This window comes from Pempheris klunzingeri, chromosome 13, assembly GCF_042242105.1.
Source record: "Pempheris klunzingeri isolate RE-2024b chromosome 13, fPemKlu1.hap1, whole genome shotgun sequence".
Taxonomy (NCBI): Eukaryota; Metazoa; Chordata; class Actinopteri; order Acropomatiformes; family Pempheridae; genus Pempheris; species Pempheris klunzingeri.
This window is the reverse complement of record NC_092024.1, coordinates 11,424,857-11,452,171: the sequence shown is the minus strand read 5'-3', so window position 1 is coordinate 11,452,171 and position 27,315 is coordinate 11,424,857. Positions and strand designations below refer to the sequence as shown.

The following is a 27,315-nucleotide window of genomic DNA, read 5'->3' as shown; positions in this document are numbered from 1 at the left end:
GTTTCACTTATAATCTGGTGCTTTCCTGCTACAATTAATTGTGTATTAGCAGCTGAAACTGGTATGATAATGTTTAAATGAAGCTGTATAACTCTTACTATATGATCAAAATGGATTTTTAAGAGGGAACTGTGCTGTGGCTGTGTACCACAAGAGAGCACAATAAAACATCTATTAGGAGTTTCACACAAATCCATCCATCATACCTCAACCCCGGGGAGTTTAAAGAGGGCTACAGTGACTACAGTGTGGAGCTTTTTTTAAAGGCCTCCAAATCGGATAAGACAAGCAGCTATGTTTGAGTTTGGGTTTACCTGGAATGTCAACACTCTTAAGCTGGCCCTCTGTATTGAACCCCTCGTAATGCATCGAGCATCACTCACCCGCTCCTTTGACAGCACAGTCTTCGGCTGCATCTACAACAACAGAACAATAGCACGAGCGTGAATGATGTGAAGTCCTATTACGCAAAGACTGCAAAAGGCTTTCACAGTTCTATTTGTAGACATACGTAAGGTGTGCACAAATACATACTGATGTATTAATATATAGGATTTCATTTTTGAGGGGGAAAAATAATGGCAATGGCGAAATAATCTCACTGCAAAGTCCACTCACTAGCTCTTCTGATGCTTCTGATTGTGCCTGACAATCTTCCTCTGCAAATGTCCAGTTATGAGAATATGGATACCAAAGTTTCCATTACTTTGTGGACATTAAAGACTTGTCACCCATTTAAATTTAGATTTAGAGTTCACTTTTGATCTTAGAAAAGTAGCTGGCAAAACTTATTAGTACATAAGTATGATACTTGTCTGTAGATGTATTTGAATCTCTAGCACACATGCATGTTTTCGTTAAAAACGCCCATCAGCTAATGTGTTTCAGCTTCACTGTGTAGGGACCCTCCCTCAGCCAGTGGACTGCAGTGATAACAGAGATCTCAGCCACGGTGAACCACGGTGAACGGTGTACCGTCGTTAAGTTTTCGCAGGCAGCACGTCCGTGTTAAAAACACATATCTTCCGCAACGGCCGTTAATCACTATTTAATTCAGCTAAAGTATAAATCTGGACTACCTCGATGGCCGCTCCTAACTTTTAGGAATGGAGAGTCTGGTAGTATCGCGAGATTTTGTTCGTCGCCGTCGAGAGTCATGCTGCTACAATCCGGAAACCGCTAACTGTGAAGGCTGCACGAATGCAAAAATAACCCGTAAAGTTAAGTGTTCTACTGGTGTCATATTTATTGTACTTTACAGCTCAAGACTAGCATCAGATAACAAGTAGCGTACTGTTCAATTCACTGTCCCCAGCACCCGAAATGTATGGATGCTAACATTAGCTAGCTCGCTAGTTAGTCGACGTAGCAGTTATTTGACAAATATCGCTGGAAAGAAAGATGTCTGCGGGTCAGAGGACGAGCTGGGTACTGACGGGCGCTACGGTCGCTTGTGTCGCTGCTCTGTATGTGCCCTGTGTGCAGAGGACTGTCCCCGGTGGAGACTCAGGTTGGTGCTAGCCAGCTAGCTGTAGCTCCTCCGGTCATGTGGCTTTGTTGTGTTGCCGGGCAGCCAATCGTGCGGCTGCTTGTTGGTGGAGCTGCTGCAGCTGAGCGGCTGCTGTCCGTGGTGCTGCAGGTGCTTGTGCATCCGCTTGCAAAACAAAAACTTGTGGCAACACGAGAAACATAAAGCGTACTTGAAAACGAGATTTTTTTTTACAATGCACGTACTGACTGCCCAAAGACATGTACGACATCTTCTTATTCATCAGTAATAGCTTTAAATTGCTAATGATTCAAAGTTGAAGGCAAAATTGAATGTAGAGTAAACGCACATGAGATAATGGCTCTAATAAAGAAGAGTATATACTGTATAAAGGATTCTTTGTACCACGTGCAATCAATAGGCTGTACTAAACAGACAATGCTTTAATATCACCATCCAGTGCAGGTTGTATTAACTAATGCAATATATTTTGATGATTTGTTAAGTGTGTTGTGTTGAAAAGGTCTTGAAAGTTGACTGCAGTGCATTTGACTTTATGTTTATTTAGATAATGTTTTTTAAGAAAGATTTCAGTGTTCATTTTGACACAAGAAAGAAAGTGAGAGGAAGGTTTCTTTGAAATCGAACACTCACTCTGATTTCAGAATCAAAAAACAAACTTGTCCCATTGGATTAACATTAACTTTGCCTATTTTACCCACCCCTAATGTCAGCCACCTGCACCACTACAAAACCGCCATACATGTTTTAAAGAAAAAAAAAAGAAAACTGAATTTTATTTATTTTACTGACTGCACTGCCGTGCTGGGTATGACACCATTTAGATGACAAAGTATTGTTGATGGCCCTCCACTTATAAAATGATATTAGCTGTTTGTTTAAATTGAACATTATGTGTGTATGCATACATTAAATTTGCACTCTTCTGTAATGAGGCTTAACAGTGAACCTAAATGTGTTTCTCTCAGTACCTTCCTGTGTTGTAGGCCAGTGTGTTTTCCAACATTCTTGTAATGCAGTTTATGAAGGACTGCCTTGCACAATTACAAACAGTGTTTAGAAGTGATAGCTAGGTTACAAACTTGTAAATGTGGACTTGAGGGCATGAAGGCTCTGCTTGTTAGGTTTGCACTGCTCTGGCATACAAGCTGCTGTGCAGGGGAATGCACATTTCGCAAAATGAAAGCATATGAAAAGCTCGGCCAGATATGAGCGTGCAGAGACGAGGAGAGAGCAGGCAATTGGAGCGCTGAGTAGCCCGGCTGGTTGTGCTGCTGTCTAGCGAATGGGGCCTTTGAAAAAATGGCCAGCCCCTTCTTCACAGTGTTTAGGGACGGTGCAGGATGCCCGCTCTGATAGTGCCAGCTGAACACCCTTCCGAATTCTCCAGGTCTCCGTCTCTGTGTCCTAATCTCTTTAGGTGTGATGTGCCCTGGAGAGGCTTGAGCACAGCCCCGCGGGTACGCTGTTGTCTAGGAATGTGGAGTGTGGAAATGATGGGGATTATGGGAAGACTGGTGTGGGTGCCCATGCTCCACTATCACAAAGACTCTTGGCACCCATGCTGCTACCCCGTTGAGTCAATATTTTCCCTTTTTAGTATTGGGGTTGCAGAACTGCATCTCTGTGGCACTGAGATGGATGTTTTGGCTCAATGCTAGTTTGAGTTTTTCTGTGCTGAGTGCTGTAAAAGTGTGCCACTAGTGAGGGAAAATGAGTGAAATTGAGAAACCGATGAGGAATGAGAAAGTGTGATGTAAAATGATGGCAGGTAGCTGGCGGCTCATGCCAGGTGAAATGGAGCTGTGAAAACATTTAAGCTGTGCAGGTGGAGGAGTTCTGACTTCATGGTCCATTAGACTGATAAGAGTTAGGGCTCCTCATGTGGCAGAAATTTAGGCATAATAATCCACTGTATCGGCAAGGTTGCAAAATACGTAAAGCAGCCAATGCCATCTGAAATTCAGCCGTTCTGTTCTATAATGGTTGGTGCTGCATCAGGCCTCATGTTTTTTCTCTTCAAATGTTTATTTTGAATATGTAATACACTTACAGGTGCTTTGATTGGAAAATAACCAGCTATACTCTGATGCTGTTTTAATGTTTGATTTATCTTTTAAATGTAATTTGTTTTCTTTGGCTATATGTATCAGCACACAAGGCATCCTACAGCTTGTATGCAGGTGAAGTAACTGCTTATCCTGTCTGTGCTGATGCAGGAAACAAGGACACGGTTTTCTTGGCTGTTTTGGATGGATGAGATGACTAACCAACTACTACCAGTAGAGGGAGCTGTCTTGAACCCAAACATTTATCAATGTCATTTAATCTGAACCAAATTTCAATTTTCATGAGTGGGAGATGCAAACATTGGGTGAGAAATCAGTATAATTTGAAACGCTCTGGGTGTATTCTGGCACAAATGGGTTTGTGCCCAGATACATTAAAGCTTCCTCAAATAGCTTTTAGGGGTTTTCTTTTCACTTTGTGCTGCGCCTCACACAGAGCTTGTCAAAAAATTGTGCAGCCGGCTCTTATTTTTACAGCTTACCTCATTCTGTGACTGTCACCAACGTTGCCTTTCTGTTTGTGCCCAACGGACTAAACGAGACATTGAGACACTGGGAGTGTGGGAGCAGGAGAGAGGCACGTAGAGCGGCAGAAGAAAGAGGAAGGGAAAGGACCCTGATGCACGGGGAGGATGGGACTGGAAGCATTATTCTCAGATCAGCATATGTGTGTCTTTGTGTGACAGAGCATTGGAGAGGGAGTCTAATGGTTTGTGTGTGTGCGTGTTTATATCTGTGTGCATGTGCTGGAGAAAGGGAGGGTGGCATCAGGGGAGAAGCGAGAGATGAAGAGAATGAGCGTGCCGCTTAGGAAATGTCACACTGGGAAGATTTGTAGGTTTTGATCCTGGCAAATTAATGCAAAACCCCAGTGCAAGTATTTGATTTGGGAAAACTTTGGGAGCAGACTTGTCTCTTAATAATAATTATTGGGTTTACATTAATTTCCTCCCCTATTCTCTTCCACAGGAGAGCTGATCACCACTGCTTGTGAGCTGGGGGTAAGTATTAGCTGTATTGTTTAATCAATTCACTCATTAACTCTTATAAGCATTAAGGAAGTTTAATTAAGCATGGGCAGAAAGCAGATTAATTTACTTTCAGTCCACAGGTTTTCCCCTTCTTTTCTATACACTTATTTTACTAAGTTGCAAGTAGAGAATGCTATAATTTGCAACCCGTTTTTCAAATCCAATTAAAGTCAATGGTAAGGCGATGGCTTTTGTAGGCTTTGCCTTATGTACGGTATAAGGCTTATTATATCCACCCCTCTTTTTTTTGTGTGTGTGTAAGCCGCGAAGAATGAACTAAATCGGGTTAACAGTTATAATAAGTTTTATTATTTAATAAAGTTTATTACGCCGCTGTGATCCTTTTAGGGAGGCTGTGTCGGTGTCACTATGCCAGTAATCCTGCCGTTAGTGCTGCAGTCCGTGTGGCCTGCCTGTCTGCCTTTCAGGCCTCCCCAGGGCCTCGCAGGCCGTCCCTGGGCCCCAGACTGCTGGCCCCCCCTCCTGATCCCCAGAGCTCTGCTTCCCCTTGCTCCCTGTGGCCTTTGTCCCTCAGCTGTCCTTTTGCTGCATTTCCGTCCACTCCTGTTGGCCACACAGTCCGTCCTCCACCTGCTCTTAACTGACGCTTATTTTGGTGGAGTTACGTACCTCTTTGCCACTAACGCTTAGTTCACCAAGCTGTCTGCTGCGTTGCCATCTTTTTAAATTTCTTTTATTCTCTATATTACTTCTTTTCTTTTGCTGCCTGACTTCTCCTGCCCTACACGCTCTATCACCAACCCATCCCTCCGATTCGGGGGAAGTTATTTCTAGGTTTGAACGTATCCAAAGAGCCTTTGCTGTGTCTGACATGACCAGTGAGGTAGCCACACTCTCACCTTTGAGCTCGGTGTTCATTTAAAGAGCTGCCCCTTCTCCCTGCCTGCATGGCTCATGTTATCAGTGCCAGGGAATGAGTCTGTGTTTAATGACTGAGCCCTTATCTGGGTGGAGGAGACTTAGCGGCTAATTGCTGTGATTGCCGAGATCCCCCAGGCGAGAATGACTGCAGCTCGGAGGTGGTTTGGGGGCTGGGGCTGGATTGCACCACGTGCTCCACCACAGGCTCGAGGGAGCTGCACTGTCCTTGGGAAGAGGCCAGAGGAAAAAAGAAGGGAGAGGAGGACTCTGGTATCATAGCAGAGTCAGTTTGCGGGCATGCCAGGCGGGGTGTGTCTGCCTCCTCTCCATTACTGCAGCTCTACAGCACTCTACCACTGGGATATACTCAGGGCAGAAGAGCAACTAGGTTTCCTACTTAGTCAGAGGGGGCTAGTAAAAGCAACACTTCCTTACTGCTCCTTAACACCATCTGCTTCTCTCTTGCTCAGTGGTCACCTCCTATTTTCTCATTCTAGCTTTTGTAGTGTTTTATTTTTCATCCCTTCACTCCTCCTGTATCTTCTCAAAGCAAAGTACAACATCTGCACTTTCACCATCTTAGCCCGCTGCCCACTCAAGCACATCTTGAAGCATAAAGCATTATTTTGTTTATGTGCTGTTCTCTTGAAGCCGTTTCTTTTTTGTTATTGCGTCTTTGGATTTGAATTTCATGCTTTGTTATTTTATTGTTAGGTGGCCCATCCTCCAGGATACCCTCTCTTTACTCTACTAGGTCGCCTGGCCATGTGTCTTCTGCCCTCGCTCTCTCCAGCCCACAGTGTCAATCTGATGAGTAGTCTGCTGGGGGCGGCAGCTTGTGGTGCCCTCTGCATTTCTGTTTGCAGGTAGGCACATGAAATGTAAGTTTCTTATGTAATGTAATGTAATGTAACTACAATTTGTCGACATATTTGTGTTATTCCACTGTTCTAGGATTACTGTGCTTTAAAGGAATGTGCCTCAGTGAAAATAATGCTATGACAGGGCATCTAGCTCTTTTCCATGATTGGCATCTACACGAGATGTGATGTCACAATATTGTTAGATTTCAGGAAAGCACCGAGACGCCTCCCCCCTTCAGCTGAGGGATCTGACATCAGTTTTGTAGTGATAACCTCTGCACATGCACCAATCTCTATAGCAAAAGTCAGACCGAAGCAACCATAAAAAGAAGCCATTTGGAGGGGGTCTTTAAACATTCCCCCACTGACTTTTTGCATCTTGATGCTGTCTGGAACAGAGAACGGTATTTTTGGGTCCTGACAGCCTGGCAGTGCCGTCCCTGATCCTCTGTTCAGTATTCAGGAGCAGAGCCCAGCCGCCGTCCTCCCTCCCACCACCCTGCCCGGCCTGTTTACCCATCAGCCACCCGTTGTGTGCGTGCGTGTGTATGTATATCACAATTATCGCGCCCTCCAGCCCCCACCCTGACGTCCCTGTTCTCCTGCGTCCCCCCCACTGCCCAGCATGCTCTCAATCCTGACATGGCACGATTTCTTATCTCCCCCTTCTTGCCTCCTGGGTCTGAGAGGGACAGGATCACTGACTCTGCTCCTCCCTCTCCCCTCTACTCAACCACCTCTCCCCTCGCTCAGTCATGAGCACAGTTTACAGTCTCTGCATTGCCATCTACCACCCTGCAGTTTCTCCTGCTGCTGACCCTATCATGTAAAAAGTATTTTACCTCTTCCCTCTTTGTGTGTGATTATCTCCTATGGTTAGCTGGACTACCTTACATCATCCTTTTGCTGATCTTAGTAATTTTCCACATTGCATTGTTGGTGACAGCTTAGTGTCAACATTTTTCCTTTTTGTCACTGTTTATGCATACTGGGGCATTTCCAAGCATTTCGTATACTTCTAATTTACTCTTCCAGAATAGGAATTGTTGAATATGATGTCATTTTTTCCCGCTATACACATTGGCAGGCAGTGAGGTGAGGGGAAAATAGGTGAAAATGAAGTTGTGTGTGCTCCCAGGTGCTCAGTACTGGGCCTACTTCCTGTGTGCTCAGCCAGTTTGTGCTGGGTGGCAGGTGGTCCGGAGAAGGTCAGGGTACAGGGTCGGCTCTGCTGCAGAAGGGCAGGGTCTGGGGAGGAAGTGCTCCACTGGGGGACTGGCCCTAAGCCCAGACTGCATCAGCCTCAGCCCCTGCCCCGCCTTGCTGCCTCTTAGAGGTGAATCAAGTTTTAACCACTCTGCCCAGGACAAGACGGGACAGGAGAGAGGAAAAGAATAAAGAGAAAAACAATGGGAAGGAACACTGTACTGTACTGGGGGTTTTTGGCTTTGTATCCCCACTGCCCTGTAGTCTTAATGCGTTTGATGAGTTACTAGTCAATTGGACTATTGGACTCCGCTCTTGGCCAGACATTTGCAGACCATTATTTTGAGGCCAGAAATATCCATGCAGTCTGGGTGATATTTGGCTCCCAGTGTGCATGTTAACTGTGGCCCTGTTTGTAATCTCTGGGGATTTAGATCCAATTTTGGATTACGGTCAAGTAAAAAGTCATTATGAGGACCTCCAACCCCACCCACCCCCCAACAAGGGATGATGGGTAGTGAGGACTTCAGCCAGAGCACACATTCACACCATATAAGCTCTTAAGTATGAACGTATAATCTACGCTTTCAATTTGAAAAATAAGCATAAAAGGTTTTAGTCATTATCTGCTCAGGCGGGCCTAGTTTGGGATGAGCTTGTGGCTGTGGATCAGCTGGCACACTCTGCCTGGTGAGGGGTTACTGGAGAGGGCAAAGGCTGAGGAGGGAGAAAGGAGGGAGGGAGCAAGGGTTTGTGGATGGTCAAGACCTCCCTCTCGGTTCTGGCACGGAGGGCATTGGGTGCTTTGACCATACCAAGGCGACCGGCATAGATGTCATGCCACATCCCGACGGGGATTCTCCAGCCAGGCCTTTCCCTCAGATGAAATGCCAAAACGGACCAGTTGACACCCGTTCATACCTGCTCTGTCCTTGCAGTGACACCAGTTTGTTGTCTTTTCCCAACATAAATAAGTCCTGAAATATCTTTTGTTGTTTTTTCCCTTTGAGACCGTCATAAACTTTTTCGCTACTTCTTATTTTTAGGTTTGCATCAGCTTCCCCCCCAAACAAATCATCACTTTGGGTGATTATTTTCAGATGGCAAAATATATTGGAGTTAATATGGGTACTTGAAGGCAGTTTCTCTCAAATAGTAAATTGTAAGACCTTGAAATTCATCTGGAGTATACCCAACATGGCAAGCCTTTGATGTATCAATTTAAATTAGTCGGCCAGATTGCCGTGTTTAATGTGGGGGAATGTAAGTTGATAGGCTTGGAAGCCACTTCTCTCTCTTGCATAAGTTTAAATGTAGCACTTAGTCTCCCTTTGATTTGTCAATTACAGTTCTCTTGGCTTGATCATATGGTTTGATGGCCAAATTGCATGTCTTGTTATGTTTTCACACCATGGCCTGACAAGCCTTTGAGGATGGTGGACGTAATGGTAATTACTATCGATTGCACTTAGAGGTTCACAGAAAGAAACATTTGGCCCGTGGAAAACTAAAGGCCTCAGCCATGAGTCTCTAGAGGAATGCGCCCTTCATAGCGGGATAATCCAGACAGCTCGGTATTCTGTGCTCTCGCGTTTCACAGTTTATCTGCTAAAGCTGCTCTGAATCTCTGCTACCTGGGAGGAATCTCTCTCCATTCCCGAGCTTATCCTGAGAAACCAGGAGCAGACACGTTGGTGCGCTGACAGGCATCAGAGCAGCAAAACAACCTCACAACGTTCAGTCATCAGCACTTTTTGTTTGATCACATGATTACATAACAGGACCGTTGAAGCACACCAAACTTGTCTGGCCTCCCCTTTCCCTGGCGGCCCTCGAAACAAAATGCACACCTGCGAGAGGCTCCGCTGCCAAGAGCTGGCCCATGTGGCACAGCTGATACCTCAGTGGACCGGAGGGTGGGCGTGGTGCCATCCCCTGCCATGTGCTGCGTCCCCAGCTCCTTATAAGGACCTCCACCATATGGTCCTTTCCCTCCTTGCTCAGGTGGGTTGTTTTTCCACAGGGGTGGGGTAGCGTGTATCTTGTTGGGGTCATGTCAGGAGCAATGTGTGTGGGTATTGTTGATTTGCAGCCATTTGCGTAGTTTTGTTGTTTTTTTTTCCCCCCCAGACATCTTGTGTGAGTTGTGGTATCTTGGAAACAGCTGAATAGAGTTGTTTTGTTGGATAATGTTCTCACCTCTCCCTGCAGGTGGCAGGGCTGCCCCTCCCTCTCACATCTGCTGTGCTCGGATAAAATCTTCATCCCAAGTGGCAATAGAGAGTGCACCCATTCCTGTTTTCTTCTGAAAATGCAGAAGACAATTTTAGGCTTGTCTGTTTAAAAGGCCCCAATCTCTGGACCTTTTGTTCCATTTCTGCGGTATCTCATCCGTCATATTGTAGTCCAACAGACCTCCTTCACTCCCCCCATCCTCAGCATGACCAATGGTTCCCCCAGGACTCATCCTCTAATACAGTTAAACAGATGTCTAATGAAGATGTTATTTCCTCATTACTGGCTATGGGATGGGGATAGAGCGGAGGAGGGAGGAGGGCTAGATAGACAGCAGAATACAGTACCAGTTTAATATTCCTTTCGCCCGTGGGCCTGAGATTGTGTCTGCCTCGGACGTCAATATTACATTCCTCACCCACCACAGGCGGTCTTAATAAGGCACCAGGCACGGAGACGGATCAGACTCGGCAATTACAATTCACCCAGAATTAGTTAATGGAATCTATACAGCAACATTTATGTATCACTGGTGTGTGCCTAATGACTTTGTTGGAAAAGGCAGCAATAAAAATGGCATTCAGTGAATTGCATAAACACAGGATTTTTGTAAATTGTTTTTTTCCCTCTTCCTGTAATTTTTGTGTGTTGGGTGGAGATTAAGATGGCATTCTGGGAGAAATTGTCATGTCAGTGGCTGCATTGTTTGAGCAGAATTGTGGTGATTAATTTTACACGCACTTGGAGCACTGGAGCGCTCTCCTAGAGGAGGGGTGTCTGAGCGGCAGAGCCGGGGCCCTTATTTACCCTCCTCTCTGTTCGAGCAGACAGCCCACCGGATGAAGCAGGAAAGACAGGGAAGTGCCTGGATGGTGACTGGCAGAAAATTAGGCTGTTGTGTCTCACATTCAAATAGACTGTCAAACTGAAAAGGGCCAGCACTGGGCAAGACTGAAAGAATCAAATAACACATATATGTTTTAACTCAATATCAATAATGTGCTATTTTATTGATGACTATTGCCTCTTTTGGAAGATGATTTCAAACCAAATAATTTTGAATAATGGAAAAGATATGATGGAAGCAGCCGTTCAGTATTTCACTCAGATAGAACAAATAGAAGAAATAATATCAACAATGTATCTGTAAAAAGGTGAGGTAACATTGCTGAAATCAATATCATATTAGTAAAAATGCGTTTGGATATCAATCAGGTATCACGATATGGCAAATGTATGCAAAATGACACAAGATAATCACTGCAATTATGTTGCACTTTTATGCGCTTCACATGTAAATGAAAATCTTGAGCAACATCATATCATAAATTTAAAGGGGGAGTCCAGTGATTTAGTGTTGCACTTTCATAAAGCTAGGGGACTTAAAGGAGATAGATTAAAGAAATAATAAATAAACAAATAAATGAATAAAATCAAAGCTGCAGAGGCCGAGATGGCCTGACATTTAGTGTTTTTTTATATATATATAAAAAGTCAACACGACATAACACACAGTCCTATGTTTCCCATAATGCATCTCTTGTGTAACCCTCCCTGCCTGGTAAATGTTCACTTCTCTCCAGCTCCACACCCCCAGATGGCAACACACACTCACTGCTAATAATTTGTAGTATCCCACCCCAAGACAAAAAATAGATGATGTCATGATGGTTATTTTATTTTTTAATCAATGGAAGGCTTCACCAAAGCCACAGAAAACTTTATAGATCTGTTTTCACAGGCTGACTAGTACTATGTTTGACAAGTAAACTTAACTTGGTGTGTAATTCAGAGTAGTAGTAGTAGTAGTACAATAAACAGAATTTTGTAAAATGACTAATATGTAATATGATCATATTGTAAAGATACTATTCAACTGAAAGCTGATCAACTGTAATATTTCTCAGCCCATTTTTCTACATTGACTGGCTTTTAAACACTTTGTGGTAACTTATTTAGAGTATTTGACTTCCTGACTCATACATAATGTATTATTTAAAAGCTCAGATTTGTATAGCAATTGCTGCTTGGCTTTGAAATTTCACAGCAGTGCATCAGACACTTACCACTGTAATATAATAGCTGCTAAGTACCCTGCTTGGTGTCCTGGCCAGAGGAGAGCCCTTGGGTGTCAGTGAGGGCCAGCTGGAAACCTCAGCCTGAGCCCGAGCAGGCCACCTCCTCTCTCGGGCTCTCTACCCTCTTCAGGAATGTGTGATTCTTTTCCAGCGCAGCTTTCCCAAACCACCACTCGGTTAGAGAACAGTGCAGCGCTGATCCGCGATGGCACAGCAGTGGTATTGTCTGTTCCCCGAGGTGGTGTGTGACAGTGGCTCCCTTGGCCAGCTCCATTGTGGAGCCTCATTCAGTGCAGAGTGCTGGTGTAGGCTTTTTGTGTGCTGTTATTTAGCACAGACGACTGGTGCTGGCACGTCTCTGGCCCATACTGTAGAACTGAGGCGGTAAATGAGGCAGGTCCCATTTAGACACTTCAAAGTGATTTTTACTGAGCTTTTGTTGTGTCCTTGAAGGGGACATTGCTTGCCGGAGCCCGTTGTATCATTGTCATTTATTCATTTTTTAAAAATTCATTTACCTTTCGATATTTCCATTTGAACCTGTGCTGAGGATTGTTTTGTTTTAAGAATTTTTTCCTTTTTCATCATTTTCACTCCCTAGGTATTATTTTGTTTTTTAGCAAATTAAGAATTATTGGTTATTTCCTTTTTCTAACCACTTAGATTATGTCCAAGTTTGTACTTCATTCCAGGCTTTATGCATAATATTTGTCATTCAGATAATTATCCAAGTGATGACAGAGACATTTTGGCAGGTTGGATCAGTTCAGGGTAGAATAGTCTCGTTGTCAGCCATGTTATTCTCCTGCCACGTCTCAACCAGGCCATTGTCACTGAGCCACAACATTTCAGCACAGCAGCATCCTGCACTGCATTGAGTCGTGATAACAGGGAACACGGCCACACTGGTGTCAGAATATGTCCTGCTTTATCTGCGCACCCTGGGAGCAGCCAGCCTGGAGAATGAGCTGTGGAGAGGCTGAGAGGCTGACTGGGACCCAGGTGGTCCTGCGCAGACAGACAGGTCATTTACAGCCCGCACTGTACACACATCACTGGGCTCTTACAGACTGACAAGCTCTAACAGAGAGATTTGTCAGGCACTCAGGGAGAATAAAGAAGTTGAAGAACAGGAATGTGTGTGTGTTAGTGTGTTAGAGTGTGTGTGTGTGTGTGTGTGTGTGTGTGTGTGTGTGTGTGTGTGCGCCTCTGAATATGTGACGAGTGCTGCCCGGCTATCAGACGGAGCTTCAGAGGCAGGAATATACTTGGTGTAATAACCTCATCCATGGACCCCCATGACTGTTCTGCACCCAGCGCTACCCCAAAATCAGCCCCCCTGCTAGGTGTATGAGCTATGGGTTAATTGTCATGCAGGGAGGTAAAATTATGGGTGCGGGGGGTCTCTGCACCTCAACAAAAGTCCCCATCTGCACCCCCACCCCCCTTCATCCTTCCTTCAAGTTACAACTAATTCCTGGAGCGGTGCAGCGAAAAAGACGCTGCTATCTCTTATTAAGACCCACTCCTAGACGCCCCATCAACACAGTCCACCCCCTCTTTAAGTGCACATGCACACACACATATGCATGCTCATTCACCAAGCTCGCCTTACAGTGAACACAGAGGGAAAATAGTGGAGAGAAGGAGAGAGAAAACCCAAGAAAAAAAGGGGAAGTAGTCAGCAAGCAAGAGTTTTTTTTCTACCATCCTCTCGCTCTCCCTCTCCCTTTTTTCCTGATTTACCGCGCTTTCCTCAGAAAGCTCCATTGTTCCCCTAGCCTAAGTCTCATCAGGCCTTTTGTGGCTGACTATCACAGCGGCAGGCAGAGAGCTGGAAATGTATAAATGGTATCATGCCTTGTGATTAATGGCGGTGCTTATGAGTCAGGTCTGATAACGGGCCTGCTCTCTACTCAATTTCAGATACCGTTAATGGAATCTGTCTTCTGCGATTGTAATGTGAGAGCGCCTAATTTGCTATGGAGCTTGAAGCTGTCACCGGCAAGGGATTGTGGGGTCATAAGGGACCTGGCAGCCGTTTGGCCTGCAGCTTGTATCTGCGGTGCTGAATAGAGCAGCTCTCTGCCTGTCAGTTAGCTGATAGGCTGATGAGGACTCTAAGCCACTCCACACAATGGCGGAAAGGGCCATACTGCCTGACTTCCCTAATTGTCGAGCCTGCTCATATTTCAGAGCCAGCATGCCGGGGACTGGGCTGCCTTTTTTTTTTTCTTTTCTCTTTTTCCCCCTCTCTCTTCTTGAACTTTTTTCTTCCTTTTTCTTTATTTCATCCTTTATCCCGCACACTGTCTCACCCCTTTAACGCACACTTCTCTGCACTATTTTTCTTTTCTTTCCCCTCTCCCCATCATTTGTCGCCTCTCTCTCTCTCTCCCCCTCTGTCTCTCATTTTAGTAAGTGGTGGGTCTTAGCGTATGACAGATTATCCCAAGTTTGCTTCAATTACCGCAAAGGAGATGGAGACAGTACAGGAGAGGAGGAAGGGAAAACTTTTGTGCACACATTATATTTAAGAAGCTGAGGATAAAGTGCTATCTCTACCATGGTGGTTTCTGTGCCAGTCTGCCCGAGATCAACCGGCTGCTGGGGAGGGAGTTCTCATGATATGTGAATGTCCCAATTCACTGAGTGTTTTTCAAGGTCTTGTCCGAGAAGCAAACTTGGGTCGAAGGAAGATTATAATGGGTCCCCACATTAGTCTGGGGGAAGTGGTGGATTTTTTTGGCTGCAATATTTTGCGTGAAGCTGCTGACTTTGTTATTTTGCCTTTTTTTTTTTTATAAAACTGACTAAGAGAAAAAAGTAAGACTAGGATTGGTATATTGAATATTTTAAATATGTTTTTAAGATTCATGTTTTAGTCCAAAATATTTTTGAAGATTGCAGCAACCCCATAGGGAAAAATTAAATATCATCTGGAGAAAAAAAACAGTATTTTAGTTGATCTATCAGTGCTTCTCACCTCCTCTGATTAATTGACTAGAGCCAGGTACCGTATGTGATTTGAAATAAACATACTAAGATTCCTGGGTTTGTGCAGAAAGTCAGATCTTTCTAAAGCTGTGTATAATAATGAAGGCCTCTCCTCCCGCACTGTCAGGTTGGCGGGTCCTGGTCCTGGAGCAGTACTGGCTGGAGGGCTGTTCGCTGTTTCCAGGCTAACCTGGCAGTGGTCCATGGTGGCAGAAGTCTTCACCCTCAACAACCTTTTTGTTGGTCTTCTCTTCTTCTTGACTTCCAGCTTCCACTGTGCTGACAACACCGCCCAGAGAAGGAAGGTACACTTCCACTGTTTCTTCTGATCACTTCTTAGATGCCTTGTTAAGCTAGCTTCATATTGAACAGTACTGTCCTAAACTAAGAAATAAAATTGACCTTGTCAGATTGCACGTTGGGGAGCGCTATGCTGTGGCTTGGGGCTCTGTAATCAGCACACCCTGGTGCTGTATGTACTGGTCGTCATTCCCTGGGTCCTCCACCGACTTTACTCTCACAGGGTAAGTTCTGGGGTCCTTTTTCTTAAAGCTCACAAAGAACAGATTGTAATTGTGTTTTAAAAACCCTCAAGAAAAAGCCAAGAAATTTTGGGTATATCAACAGCATACCAACAATTATAGATCCTATACTTTAATTTTGGACTTAAAGTAGAGACTCATCTGAATACTTCTAAGAAGGCAAAAATTGTCCCTGAAAAATAAGCCTGAGAGCAATTTTCTAAAGATATATTTCTCAGAAAATTACCTGAAACTTATTTCAGGTCCAGTCATTTCTTTGTCAACTACAGTGAGAGATCTGGGTTGAAAAGGGTAATTGTGAACATGCAGTAGGTTTCTATTAGTCCTGTTTCAATCCCATCTACAGTGCAGACACTTGCCATACCATATATTGAATATCAGGTCATGTTTAATAACAGAAATCTGAAATTCCTAAGTTTCATGAGATGCTGCTTTTTGGGTGTGGGTCAGTTTTAAGTCAATTTTGAAAACGAAACATCTCTTTCCAAACCATGTCAACAGGAGCTGTCTCTGCGTGGCCTTGTGTTCCTAGGAATGTGTTTCCTTGCTGGCTTTCTGCCATATATCTACCTGCCCATCTCCTCCTTCCTCAACACTGCACGCTGGAGCTGGGGGGACCAGACCACCTTGTCAGGCCTGTTGACCCACCTGCTGAGGGCTGAATATGGCACCTTCAGTCTAGTATGTGCTGCCTGCCCACGTATAACAAAACTAAGACACTATTCTAGATTTTTTTAAATCATGTGCCATTAGTCATTGTGTGTGCTCTGTTAACATTTTTACCTGGAATACCAATTGTTTGCATTGTATTCTTTTTGTGTTTGCAGGCAAAGACAGAGAGCACTGTAAACCTGACCGCAATGCTTAAGTGAGTCTGCTCGGCCTGTTTTTGTCAGCTCTTTGTCTTTCTTTTTTGACTAAATTGCTCACTTTTGAAATACTAAACACAACAATTATTAAGGATTTCTTTTGTTTGTTTATTTTTTGTTTGTTTTTCCAATTTGATTACCGTCTTATCCCATCATAATTACATTTTGATTAAAAAAAAAAGACCAAATAGAAACAACACAAATACACAAATCAAGAACACTACGCCAGAGGTTACAAACAAAAAGATAGAAATATAATATACTTATTCAGGAGATCATTGCATCACAATTCCTTGTTGACAAGACATCTTCGTTCTACATACAAGATTCAGGTTTCAGTTAATTGCACTGGCTTCATATCATAAACAGTCAAAACCCCCTTTTATATAGTTGTGTTTTTTTTTTATAGATGTCCATGGTCCGTCTAAGCCATTATCTCATTGTTTCATTGCCCCTGCAGGGCTGAGGCTGCACGTTCCATCATTATCAGTTCTCTAAACTCCTTTAGCCAAGAATTCAAACAAACACAATTTGATTTCCTCAACTTCCAATGATCCCTTTCACATAAAGGAATGGCATGACTATCAGGTACCTCCCAAAATGACCTTATTTCTGGAAGTGCCATAATATAAGAAATATAGATCTCCCTTCTCCACAGCCATGTCAACATAGGTCTGACATATTAGGATTCATTTCATGTAGCTTATGTGGAGTTTTATGTATTTGATATAAAATCCTCATGTGTAAGTTTATATCGTAGTGTGTTAGACTTATACAGATAAAGATTTTATACCAATAATTTGTATGTGGCACTATGGTTTCCCCTTATTCTAGTGCTGAGTGCTTTCCCAGATCACATTCCTACTGTAATTTAATATGTATTAGTTAATCACAACTCTTTAAAATGACATGACATCTTGACATCTTATGTGCACTTAGTACAAGATTGTCTCTTATGACCTTAACTGTGGTTACTTCTAAGGTTATTGATTAACATACTGTCTATTTTATTTACTATTTATTCGACTAATTGCTAATCATTCAACTACTCTATAAAAATCTCAAAACGTAGTGGAAAAACTAAAGAAAACTCAAAGATATTTGATTCACTATGATATATATCATAGATATAGTGATATAGCAGAGGAGTGGGTGTGAATGTCAGATTGTCGGTATCTGAAAGTTACAGAAATGGTTGAACACAGACCCCCCCCTAACTCGACATCAGAAAAGTGTGGGTGGAAGGGGTTTCCGAAGCTATTTGACAATTTTACAGGCAGTTCAGACAAAAATCAATACAACTTTGGTGTTCTGTTTCTACTTAGGCAATAGATTCTAAGATGGACCAGGAAAGAACCAATAGAGAAAACTGAGAGGAGGTTTGGTCTGAGGCACAGTGAGTGGTTCTAGAGATGAAGGACCCAACCACTTTTTTTTGCTGGTTCTGGTGTTTTACACAGGTTTAACCACAGACACTCCAATCTGTTCTGAGAGCCCAGAGTCATTTCTGCAGCCCATCTCTCTCTTCCTCTCTCCTCTCTCCAGCAGCTTTTGTTCTTCCCATTCCACTCTCTCCCATCAAAGCAGAACTGAACCTGCTTAGAGGGCCAAATCGCTGTGTTCTGTTTCTCCAGCAGTTTGAAATGATCACTCAGCTCTGGTGTTTAAGCGTGACAAGCTGTGATGACAGACACTGCAATAGAGCTGAAGAAATTGTATTTTTCCACTCCAGCATCCCCCCCAACACCTCCTCCACCCTATTCCCTCCCCTGCTCCCCACTACCACCACCACCGCAGTCATCCCACTCCTGGTATCTTTCTCCAGCTGACGGGATGGGGGTGCATGTGCTTCTTAAGACCCCCCACTACCACCCCACCCTCCACAACCCCCCCTGCCAGGCACCCACCCCTTTCCATCACCCCTGCTGCTTGATGGACAAGCACACCTTCAAGATGGGGAAGAGAGGCGAACATGACAGGCATGTCGCACTGGAGACGTAAACCCACTGGAGAAGCTGACACACACACCCACAAACACACGCTCGTGAGCACATTCACACATAGTGTACATTGGGAGATATAGAGACTCAATAAGCTGTCAAATAGAGATGGGTATTAAGGAAGAGGCAGGAAACTATCTCTCTGCTCTGAGCAAGCGCTCTGACTGACAGGCGCTGTGAGGAGAGGATGGCGGCGGCGGGGGGTGGATGACACAGTCATTCGTATCTGTCAATCCGATTGAAAGGAGAGGCACACAGTCCAAGGAGTTTGTTTTGATAGGGGATGGAGGGCATTTAATAATTGGTGTCCTTGATTTCAGTAGCAGGGAGGGTAATTGAGCTTGTCTTTGGTGTCCATCATATATGTTATATGTGTGTGTTTGTGTGTGCAGGGCCCAGCTGGACCACTGCCTGGCAGACCTTTCACTTCCTGTTCTGGTGCTGGCAGGAATCGGCCTCCTCTTCTCCTCTTGGGACAGGTAGGATGAGCAAGACGCCGGCATACGAAACATCAAACTGTGTCACACACATCTCAGCAGCCACTTCAACCAACAATCTAATCCCCTGGAGTAAAAGACAGGGAACAAAACCACTGACAAAATGCTGATCTGAGAAAAAAAGAATACAAAAAAAACATGAAGGCACCTAACTGTCAAGCTGTCGTGGCGCTCCACATTGAAATCAAGAGAGCTTGATGTGTATTTTGAAATTTTCAAAAACGTGTCTGTGTGTACAAGTACATCACTGCTTGTATGTATCTGTATGTGGCAGTGTGGCGGTGTGATCCAGTTATTCATTACAGCAGTGGCTTCTCCGGGGTCTGTGGGGTAGAGCTGATAAAGCCGAGTGAAGCCCTGGGGCTCTGTAGGGGACCGGCCACCCCCTGCCCCCCTCCCTCCTGGGGTACACTTTGATAAACTTGGCTGCGTACACACACAGATGAAAAACAGCAAGGTCATTTCATAGGATGCCAAAAGGAAGCCATGCAAATGCTAATTTACCTAATGTTAAAATGTTGTGTGGGACTGTTTGTTTGTAGAGAACTGACAACTGACATTACTGACAAATCAGTATTTCCTTTTTACCCTTTGTGCATAATATGAAGAGAAAACACAGTGGCAGTATGACAGCACGTGCTAGTGCCCAGTCAGAAGAACTCATCAGATCAATTTGTTGGCAGGAAACCCAAAAGTAATTTTCTGTGGCTTGAAAGTGTCTCCTCTGGTTCAGATGATGATTTGTTATTGCCATAAGGGTAACATGTTTTCTTTTTAGTGTATAAGTACATTTTACAGCTGTACTGTAATGAGTTAGTGATTCAGCGGTTGGCAGCAGCTCATTATGACTCAGTCTGCATTAGAAAATCAATCATGCACCTCTTAACTGGCTGGTGTATACATTTGCTCTCAGGCTTGTGATCTCCATCCCTGCATTAATATTTTTACTGAGTTATTCAAAACAAGTATATTTTTACAGAGTACACAGACAAAATAAGACATTAGTCTAGACTACTATGGAAATAGAAGTCCGGTATATAGAATGAAGTGATAATGAAAATGAAAACAGTATTTGTATACTGACTAACACGTTGCCTTTCCTATCCAAGGATGTGTTGCTCAGTGTCCCGGCTGTTGACTGCCATGCTGGTGGTTTACTCACTGTTTTTTGCTTGGAGAGCCAACCTGGACATCAGCAGACCCCTGCTGCTCGGCGTGGTGAGATATGAGACTTTGACATCTTCTGTCTAAACCAGAGTACTTTTGTTGTTTTTATTCACCTGCAGTGGTGTAAAAGCTACATTGAGTTACAATTGCAATTACATTTTCAATATATAAGAAATATACACGATGTAGCCAGTTCACACATCCTAAAATAAAAGCACTGAAACAGCAGTATATAATGATGTTGATCCTGGAATGGCTCCATTAGTAAACCCAGGACTGGTCTGAGAGTCAAAAAAGCAACAGGAAACACTGGTGTGCGTGTGCGTGTGTGTGTTTTTCTTTGTGCACGTGCACGCTCACTTCCTGCAGGTTGAGCGTTTCTGGCTCCAGAGTGATGCTGCAGTATGTGTCCTGGCAGGCCTCGGCTTGAGCCGGACACACACTGAGCTTGAGAGGAGGCTGGGCCTTGGGGGGGTGTGGAAGACCACAGGCTGGGTCCTCACCATGGCTCTGCTGGCACATATGGTTCACACGAACCACAGGTGAGCGTTACGTTCACTTACAGTAACAAACGTCCTGTTGGGTGCAATGAAAACCTAGAACACAGCCCATAAATATTTGAACAATATTGCCATATGTTTGCCATTGTCTGGGTCCACAACGACACATTTGGTTAGCATTTCATCACACGGGAAAGAAAACACCCTCAAAATAAAGCTAAAAGTCAACATTTTCAGCATATTCTCATTGTTTCATTGCAAATGCAGTCCTCTGGATTACAGAGCAATAACTCTCCAAATACTTAAATTTCCACTCCCACTGTTGGAGAGTTGCAGTTAAAAGCCCTTATTGTTTTCGGGCTAAAGCCGGTTTTATAACATGCACTTTGCTGACTATTATAAAAACTAATTCTGCAACAGCAAAGACTGTGACCATGGTGCACAATGAACATGACAAAAATTACACAAGCAAGGATGAAAAAAAATGGTCACATTATTGTGGCTGCACATTGTATTTCTACAGGCTATTAGTGACTCCAAGTGTTTTTGTGTCAATATGCTCTTGTTTTAGAGTTTCTTTTGGTTGTCCTGATCTTAAAAAGCAATCGATTCTGTGCAGTCATTGTGCATTTATCTGTGGAATCAGTTTTACTTTGCAGTATCCCTGTTGCAGGAAGTACACTGAGTCCTAAGTTACTTTCAAATACTTCTGTTCAGTAAAGTGAAATACAAACTCCCTTCTAGTTCTACTTCCTTCTAAAATCCCCATGCATAAGTTTTCCCTGAGTCAACCTGATTTGTTTCTCCTCTGCGCTTCATACTGCAGGTCTGAACTCCACATGTCAGGTTTTTCTCTGCTCACCCCATGGTAGGGGCTAAAGAGAGGCACGGTTAGCACATAGATTCCACTCACAGAGCTCAGTCTGAGATGTTAGCTGTCCGAGGAGGCAGATTACACCAGCGTAGTGCTGGGGAGTGCCAGACAGCCATCACTGAGCGGCTTTGATCAAGGGGAGAGCATGGCCTGTGCTGTCAGACCCATCACACCTGTCTCCCCACGATTAGATAGGCAGCCAGAACACTCTGCAGAGGGGAAGGGGCGGGGGCACTGACAACTTACCCTCAGAGCACCTTGAAAGCGTACCTACAAACAGGGACTTGCTCACATACACGCGGTTGTACACATCACATGCACACTTCTATGCAGGGGAAAGGATGCACTCAAACGCTTTTTGAATTCAAGTAAACACAACTCGTGTTGTCATGATTTTATGCAGTATGATGGTGTGTGTGTGCTGATGATCCTAGGGAGTGTGATCAGAGCAGGAACAGTGTTGTTGAGAGGTTCGGCAGGGAGCTTCTGGCCTCTGTCCCAGAAGATTCAGTCATCCTGACCAGAGGAGATCTGCCTGGAAACTCCCTGCGCTACTTATACTACTGCCAGGGTGAACGGCCCGATGTCCGTCTGGTCGACCAGGAGGTCAGAGCTTTGATCTCTTCTGTCTTGTCTTTGCTCTCACTGAAATTTTGATATTTGATATGAATCAAAAGTAAGAATGTAATATTGTTGAAAACAATTCAATTTCAGAACCAAAAATACACTTTCCCTCTGAACACAGTTAAGTTCTAAAGGGGAGATTGTCCTTGCCACGGTTGCCTAATATAATATCTGATGCTTGCTCATATGGGGATTCTTAAATCCTTCATTTTGAATTCCTGAATAGTTGGGTCTCTTTTCATTAAAGAGTTTGGTCTAGACCTGCTCTTTAAGGACAGCATCTTGAGATAACGCTGTTATGAATTGGCGCTATATAAATACAGATAGGTTGATTGATTGAAGTTCAAGTAATATTACAAATGTAGGTATAAAAATAGGAATACTTAGTTGCCAATCACAAGAACACAGACTTAAATGCTGCTCTATCATGCGCATTGTATTGAAATGTTATGCTGTTTGTTGCTCATGTTATAAGCTCATGCATTTTATTTTTAACAAAATTGCTTGAGTTTATTTTCATTTTTAAGTAAGATAAGATTCAAAAAAGGAGGATTTCTTTATTTTCAAAATAGGAAAAAGAGAAAGGATTTCTGAATAAAAGGCTGGTAAAATGGCTGACTGTCCAACTAACTGACTGAAATTCATGCAGAATACATAAATTGTAACCTGACATCTGGAAGTCTGAGTTAGGTATGTAGTCACTATATACATCATACTTTTTTATATCTCTTCAACGTCACAATCATATAGAGCTTTAAGACATCGCTGTAACGAAAATAAGAAGTGAAAACAAGTGCCTCCAAATTTAGACTCTTGATCTAGGAAGGGAAAAGCCCCTTTGATAACATCAAATATTGAGCAAAAGCCACTGAAATAGTTAATAAATCCACCAGAGTTGGTGGTACTCTTTCTTCTCTCTAGATGATGACGTACAGTTGGTATGTGGCCAAGCTGGCTCAGCACCACCGTGGGATCCACTTTCCCGGCCGCTGGTGGGACCCGGTCCACCCTGAGGAGAAAGACACCTTCAGTCTGGAGCAGTTCCTGTCCCACAACACTGAGTGAGTCACAGGGAGAGAGAATAAAAGGATGGTTGGAAAGGATAAATAGAAGGCTTTAAAATGGAGAGAGAGTGAATTGGGAGGGCAACAATGATCCAAATGAGCAAGTGGGTGATCTAATGAGGCAGAGATCAGTGGGATGGTCGACACAGCGGTGAGTGCAGGGAGAAGATAAGCCCATAGAACTGTTGAGGCCATAAAAGGAGCTTGATGAACTACAGAAGTTGACTAATCTACTTGATTTGGTTAGTCTCTTGTGGACTCATTGCTGCTCCCTGCTCTCATCACTCACTCCTCCAAGAGGAACTGAGAACCAGACAGTGGCTGGAGGCCTGTTAATACCAAGCCCACCAGGGGGCAGTGTTTGCCAGGCCAACATGACTGTCTCTCAGTGGGGCAATACTGACCTGTGGGATTAACCCTGGAGGCCCGAGCCTTTGGTGAGCAGCATGGGGCTGGAGGGAGGCTAGAAGGTGTTAGGATGTGAGGAAATGTTTGTCTACATGGCGTTCTTGTGTGCCTTATCATTAGCAGTTACATGGGAGGAGACAGAGGGGTGTTTACAGTAATGTGATAGTAATGTGAGCAAGCTTCTCTCTGATTGTCCTTCTGCAGGAGGGATGTGTTTGCCTGCATTGGGCTGTCTGATGGAGACCCAAGCTGGGAACGTAGTTTCTCTCGTTGGCCCATGGGTGTGTGTGACTACCTGGTGCCAGTTCAGAGGCAGTTTCATCCTGAAGCCTGGGCCCATCGCACACGCAACATCTACAACTGGACTGAGCCACACAACAGGTGCATACACAAACATACAGACTCTTTAATGTCCCTGGACAGGTACGTGTTTAACCCCTAAACATTCAATTTCCACCATTTCCTCCTCTTAAGCAGAATTAAGGTTGAAAAAACCACCTCATTCCACGCTGTTTGACAGTGATATAAATACTGTCTCAACTGGCTCCATCTTGTTATTGAAACTAAATGATGTTTACACTGAGTGAAAAACAAGAGTCCATGTTTTTTGTGGCAGAACCATTCTGTTTAATCGTAATTCTTCATCTTGTGCATCATTTTACACAAGTTTTCCCATAGTTCAGCACAATAGATTTGTCCTCTTTGGGTACTTTGGGATCTTGACAAAAATTTAAATTAAGGTTCTGTGGGTTTGAACAATGCTCAGCTCAACAGCGTGAGTTTGTAAAGACTGGACCAGTGGTAAGTCAATAAGGTTTAATGGGTTAAATTAACAGATGTATTTTCCAGGAGGCCTACTCGAAGAATCCTTTTGCATATTATTTAAAACAAATCATGATCTATAGATGACACAAGAAATATTCTCTTAGAGAGGCACAATTAAGTCCTCACCACGTATTCCATCAGCAGTATCTCCTCTCTCCCTCGCCTCTCTGTGGTCTTTAGTCCTCCTTCCGCAGACTCCACAGAGCTTCTCTTATTGAGGTTGTCCTCTGTTCTTCATGCTGTGATCCAGCTCTTTGTGAATTCAACCAGAGCAAGACATTAGGCCCTCAGCCATTTGAAATGAGACTGAAGATGAAAAATAATGAGTTTCTTATTGCATTTTGTCAATAACTGTGTCAAAAGTGGAATTAGTCAAAGCTCTATATTCAGTAGCTGTTGCCAGCAGCCCTTCATTCACTCAGATATCCACGGCTGAATACTGTGACATTATTTCCCGCACCCTCACGACAAGCGTGTCCGCCGATGCCCACAAGCCAAATATTAGCTCGGGAACCCTGCTAAAATATTCTTTTGAAGAAGAGGTCAAGTGTTTACAGTCAACAAAGTGAAAAAAGGAGATGTGGTTTTACTCCATGTCTAATGTGCTAGCTGGTATTGTTGCTCAGTCATTTAATGTTTATGCAGCAAACATTGATGTTTACTGTATCAAAACCTGCACAGTTGAGTGGAACAATATATTCACATAAATAATCATTTATAGTTAGTGGAACTGTGCACAAGCCACTGCCTGGAGCTGTTTAGATAAAGATTTTTTTTTTCTCCATGTGTGAACAGTTTCCATCCTGCGTCCTGGGAGCATGTCGCTAATGAGGAGATGTGGCAAGCCAGGTACAGTAAACGTTTTTACTGGATTCCTCTTTGGGGAGGTTGTATACTTTAGTGTGCAGATAAAAAGCTGCGTCACGATGCATACTCGCCCGCTAGAACATCTCCATAAACCAGTCTTGTGTGGTAGAGCATCTACATGTACATTCTATTTGGTATCGGCATCTACATAAATCACTCCATTGGAGTGGTGCGTCTGTGAGTGTGGATCTGCATGGCTCATCCATCCAGCACTTAGCCCTGAGCCTGCGTGCTTTGTTTCAGGATGAAGACGGCTTTCTTTCTGTTTGACCTGGCAGAAAGGATGCAGGGAGAGGGTAAAGCTCGCCTCTTTGAGCTGTCTTACACTGTGAGTCTGACCTCAACAAACATACAACAATACTGTCATTTAACATAATGGGGCAGCTTTAAGAGCCGCACGTGGAAAAGTATGACATATTCAGGGGCTTTTTGTTTTTTTTGCTATTTGTGCTAACATCTGCTTTTATGTGTGTATCTGTGTGTGTATATGTGTTTGTGTTTGCTGGGCAGCTGTATAAGGAGATTGTGGAGGCCAACTCAGACTACCCTCCAAACTGGGACAAGAACTTGGCACTGGCCTGCGAGAGACTGCTCCGCTCGGGTCACCGGGGCTACAGTCCACACAGCCTGCTGACCTGCAGCATCCAGCACTTTAGTCTCTACTTAGAGAAGGAACCCACGGACCCCCAGGCGCCCGCCATACGCACGGCCATTACTCAGCTGCTCAAAGAGAGGGACAGGCTCCGGCAGAGTCAGAGGCAAACACCGTAACAAGATCCAGACAGACCTACATGTAGGTGGAACACTGAATGTGTGCCGCAAGCCCAGCCGAAGTCTAAGGCTCTGGCAACAAAGTCTGACTGTGCCTTTAAAGGTGGTGCTCCAGAAGGACAGAATGATGTAACAGTGTTTAATTAAGGTTTTGGCTAAATGGACTTGGTGAAATTGGACTTCTAAATTGGGAGTTAAGAGGAATGCTGATGCAGAAATCCTGGCCCCTAGTTATCAAACAGAACTCTGCACAAAGGACAGAGAACAGCAATGCTTCATTTGATGAATGTTTACAGTTTACCAGGGACAGAGCCTGACTCCAGGAAGCCTTGACTGACCCCAATCAAACTGTGCGTGCTCCCCTTAAACTCACCCATTCGATTGCTCTATCGTTACATCTCGATCTTTTTTCCCTCTCCTCCTCTGCTCTCACAGCTTTTAACGTGCTGATTATTTTGCCTCAGCCACTGCTCTAGTTCTCTTTTTCTCACATTAGGATGGCAAGGCCGAGATTGAGGGAAAACCAATTTGGGGACAGAAATGGGGGATTAGAGCGGCTGTTTAATCTAGGACAGACTTGTGCTGTGCCACACAGTCCTCACTCCGCATAACCAGCACTACCCACCCACCCTTCTATCCTTCCATCAGTCTATCTTAGATGGTCCTTTAAATGTTTAAAACTAATGGATTCGATGAGTGTTTTTTTTCCTCTCTTCCTTCCTAAAGGGAGGGCTGTAATCCCTCATGGATTTAAATGAAATGTGAAATGTCACAATGCCAGGGACCCTTTTAGAGGTGCGTTTCTGTGTGCAATGCGACCATGTGTGTTGATTTGCATGTCTACGTGTGTGTGAACATGTTTAAATCTCCACCCAAGCCTTTTCCTTGCCGGTACCACATGTAAACATAGTCAATAAACAGATGGGCACACTGGAACACGAAGTGCTTTGATCGTCATGGAAGCACAAAGTCATGCAAACTCCAGGGACACGCGTAGACACACAAGACCACCAGCCTCCCAGCTCCTAGAGAAATGGACTTTTAGCCCTGTAAGAGGGCGACAACGTAGTGTGCAAACACAGGGAAAGAACCACAGTCACTTGTTTTTAATGTGTTCTCAGGGTCCAAAACCTCAGTAACACACTGTTTTTGTAAACACTGGTGCTGATGTTAATGAACCTTGTGCCATGAAGTTTGTTACGCAGAGGTCAAACCTGTGTATTGCCTTGAGCTCTAGAAAACACTGCTGAAGGAGCCTGCTGTTTGAGATACCACTAGAAAGCAAAGGACAGCAAGTGCAGTTTTCTCTGAATGTAATCTGCCCTCTCTGTTTGCAGGCCTGGTTAGTAGCTGTCAGCTGGCTGGATGATGAGATTCGACCGGCTGTAGCACAGATGGTTTGGTTTCTCATGAAAAGGGAAAACTGTCACTCTGGT

General features: G+C 44.0%; 1 protein-coding gene across 2 annotated transcripts; it reads left to right on the top strand.

Moving 5' to 3' along the window:
* Window positions 1–1,302: 1,302 nt before the first annotated feature.
* On the top strand, window positions 1,303–27,315 carry tmem260 (transmembrane protein 260). Of its 2 annotated transcripts, XM_070843032.1 has the most exons (17): window positions 1,303–1,510; window positions 4,549–4,580; window positions 6,207–6,358; window positions 14,999–15,176; window positions 15,282–15,395; window positions 15,915–16,094; window positions 16,241–16,281; window positions 18,675–18,761; window positions 19,889–19,997; window positions 20,316–20,488; window positions 21,755–21,926; window positions 22,866–23,005; window positions 23,621–23,797; window positions 25,037–25,090; window positions 25,352–25,436; window positions 25,619–25,901; window positions 27,217–27,314. In XM_070843032.1, exons 1-16 carry the CDS (start codon window positions 1,402–1,404, stop codon window positions 25,877–25,879), a joined length of 2,064 nt encoding a protein of 687 aa, XP_070699133.1. In that variant the 5' UTR covers window positions 1,303–1,401; the 3' UTR covers window positions 25,880–25,901; window positions 27,217–27,314. The 2 variants fall into 2 exon arrangements, with proteins under 2 accessions (XP_070699133.1, XP_070699132.1); XM_070843031.1 differs by having other exon boundaries at window positions 25,619–27,315.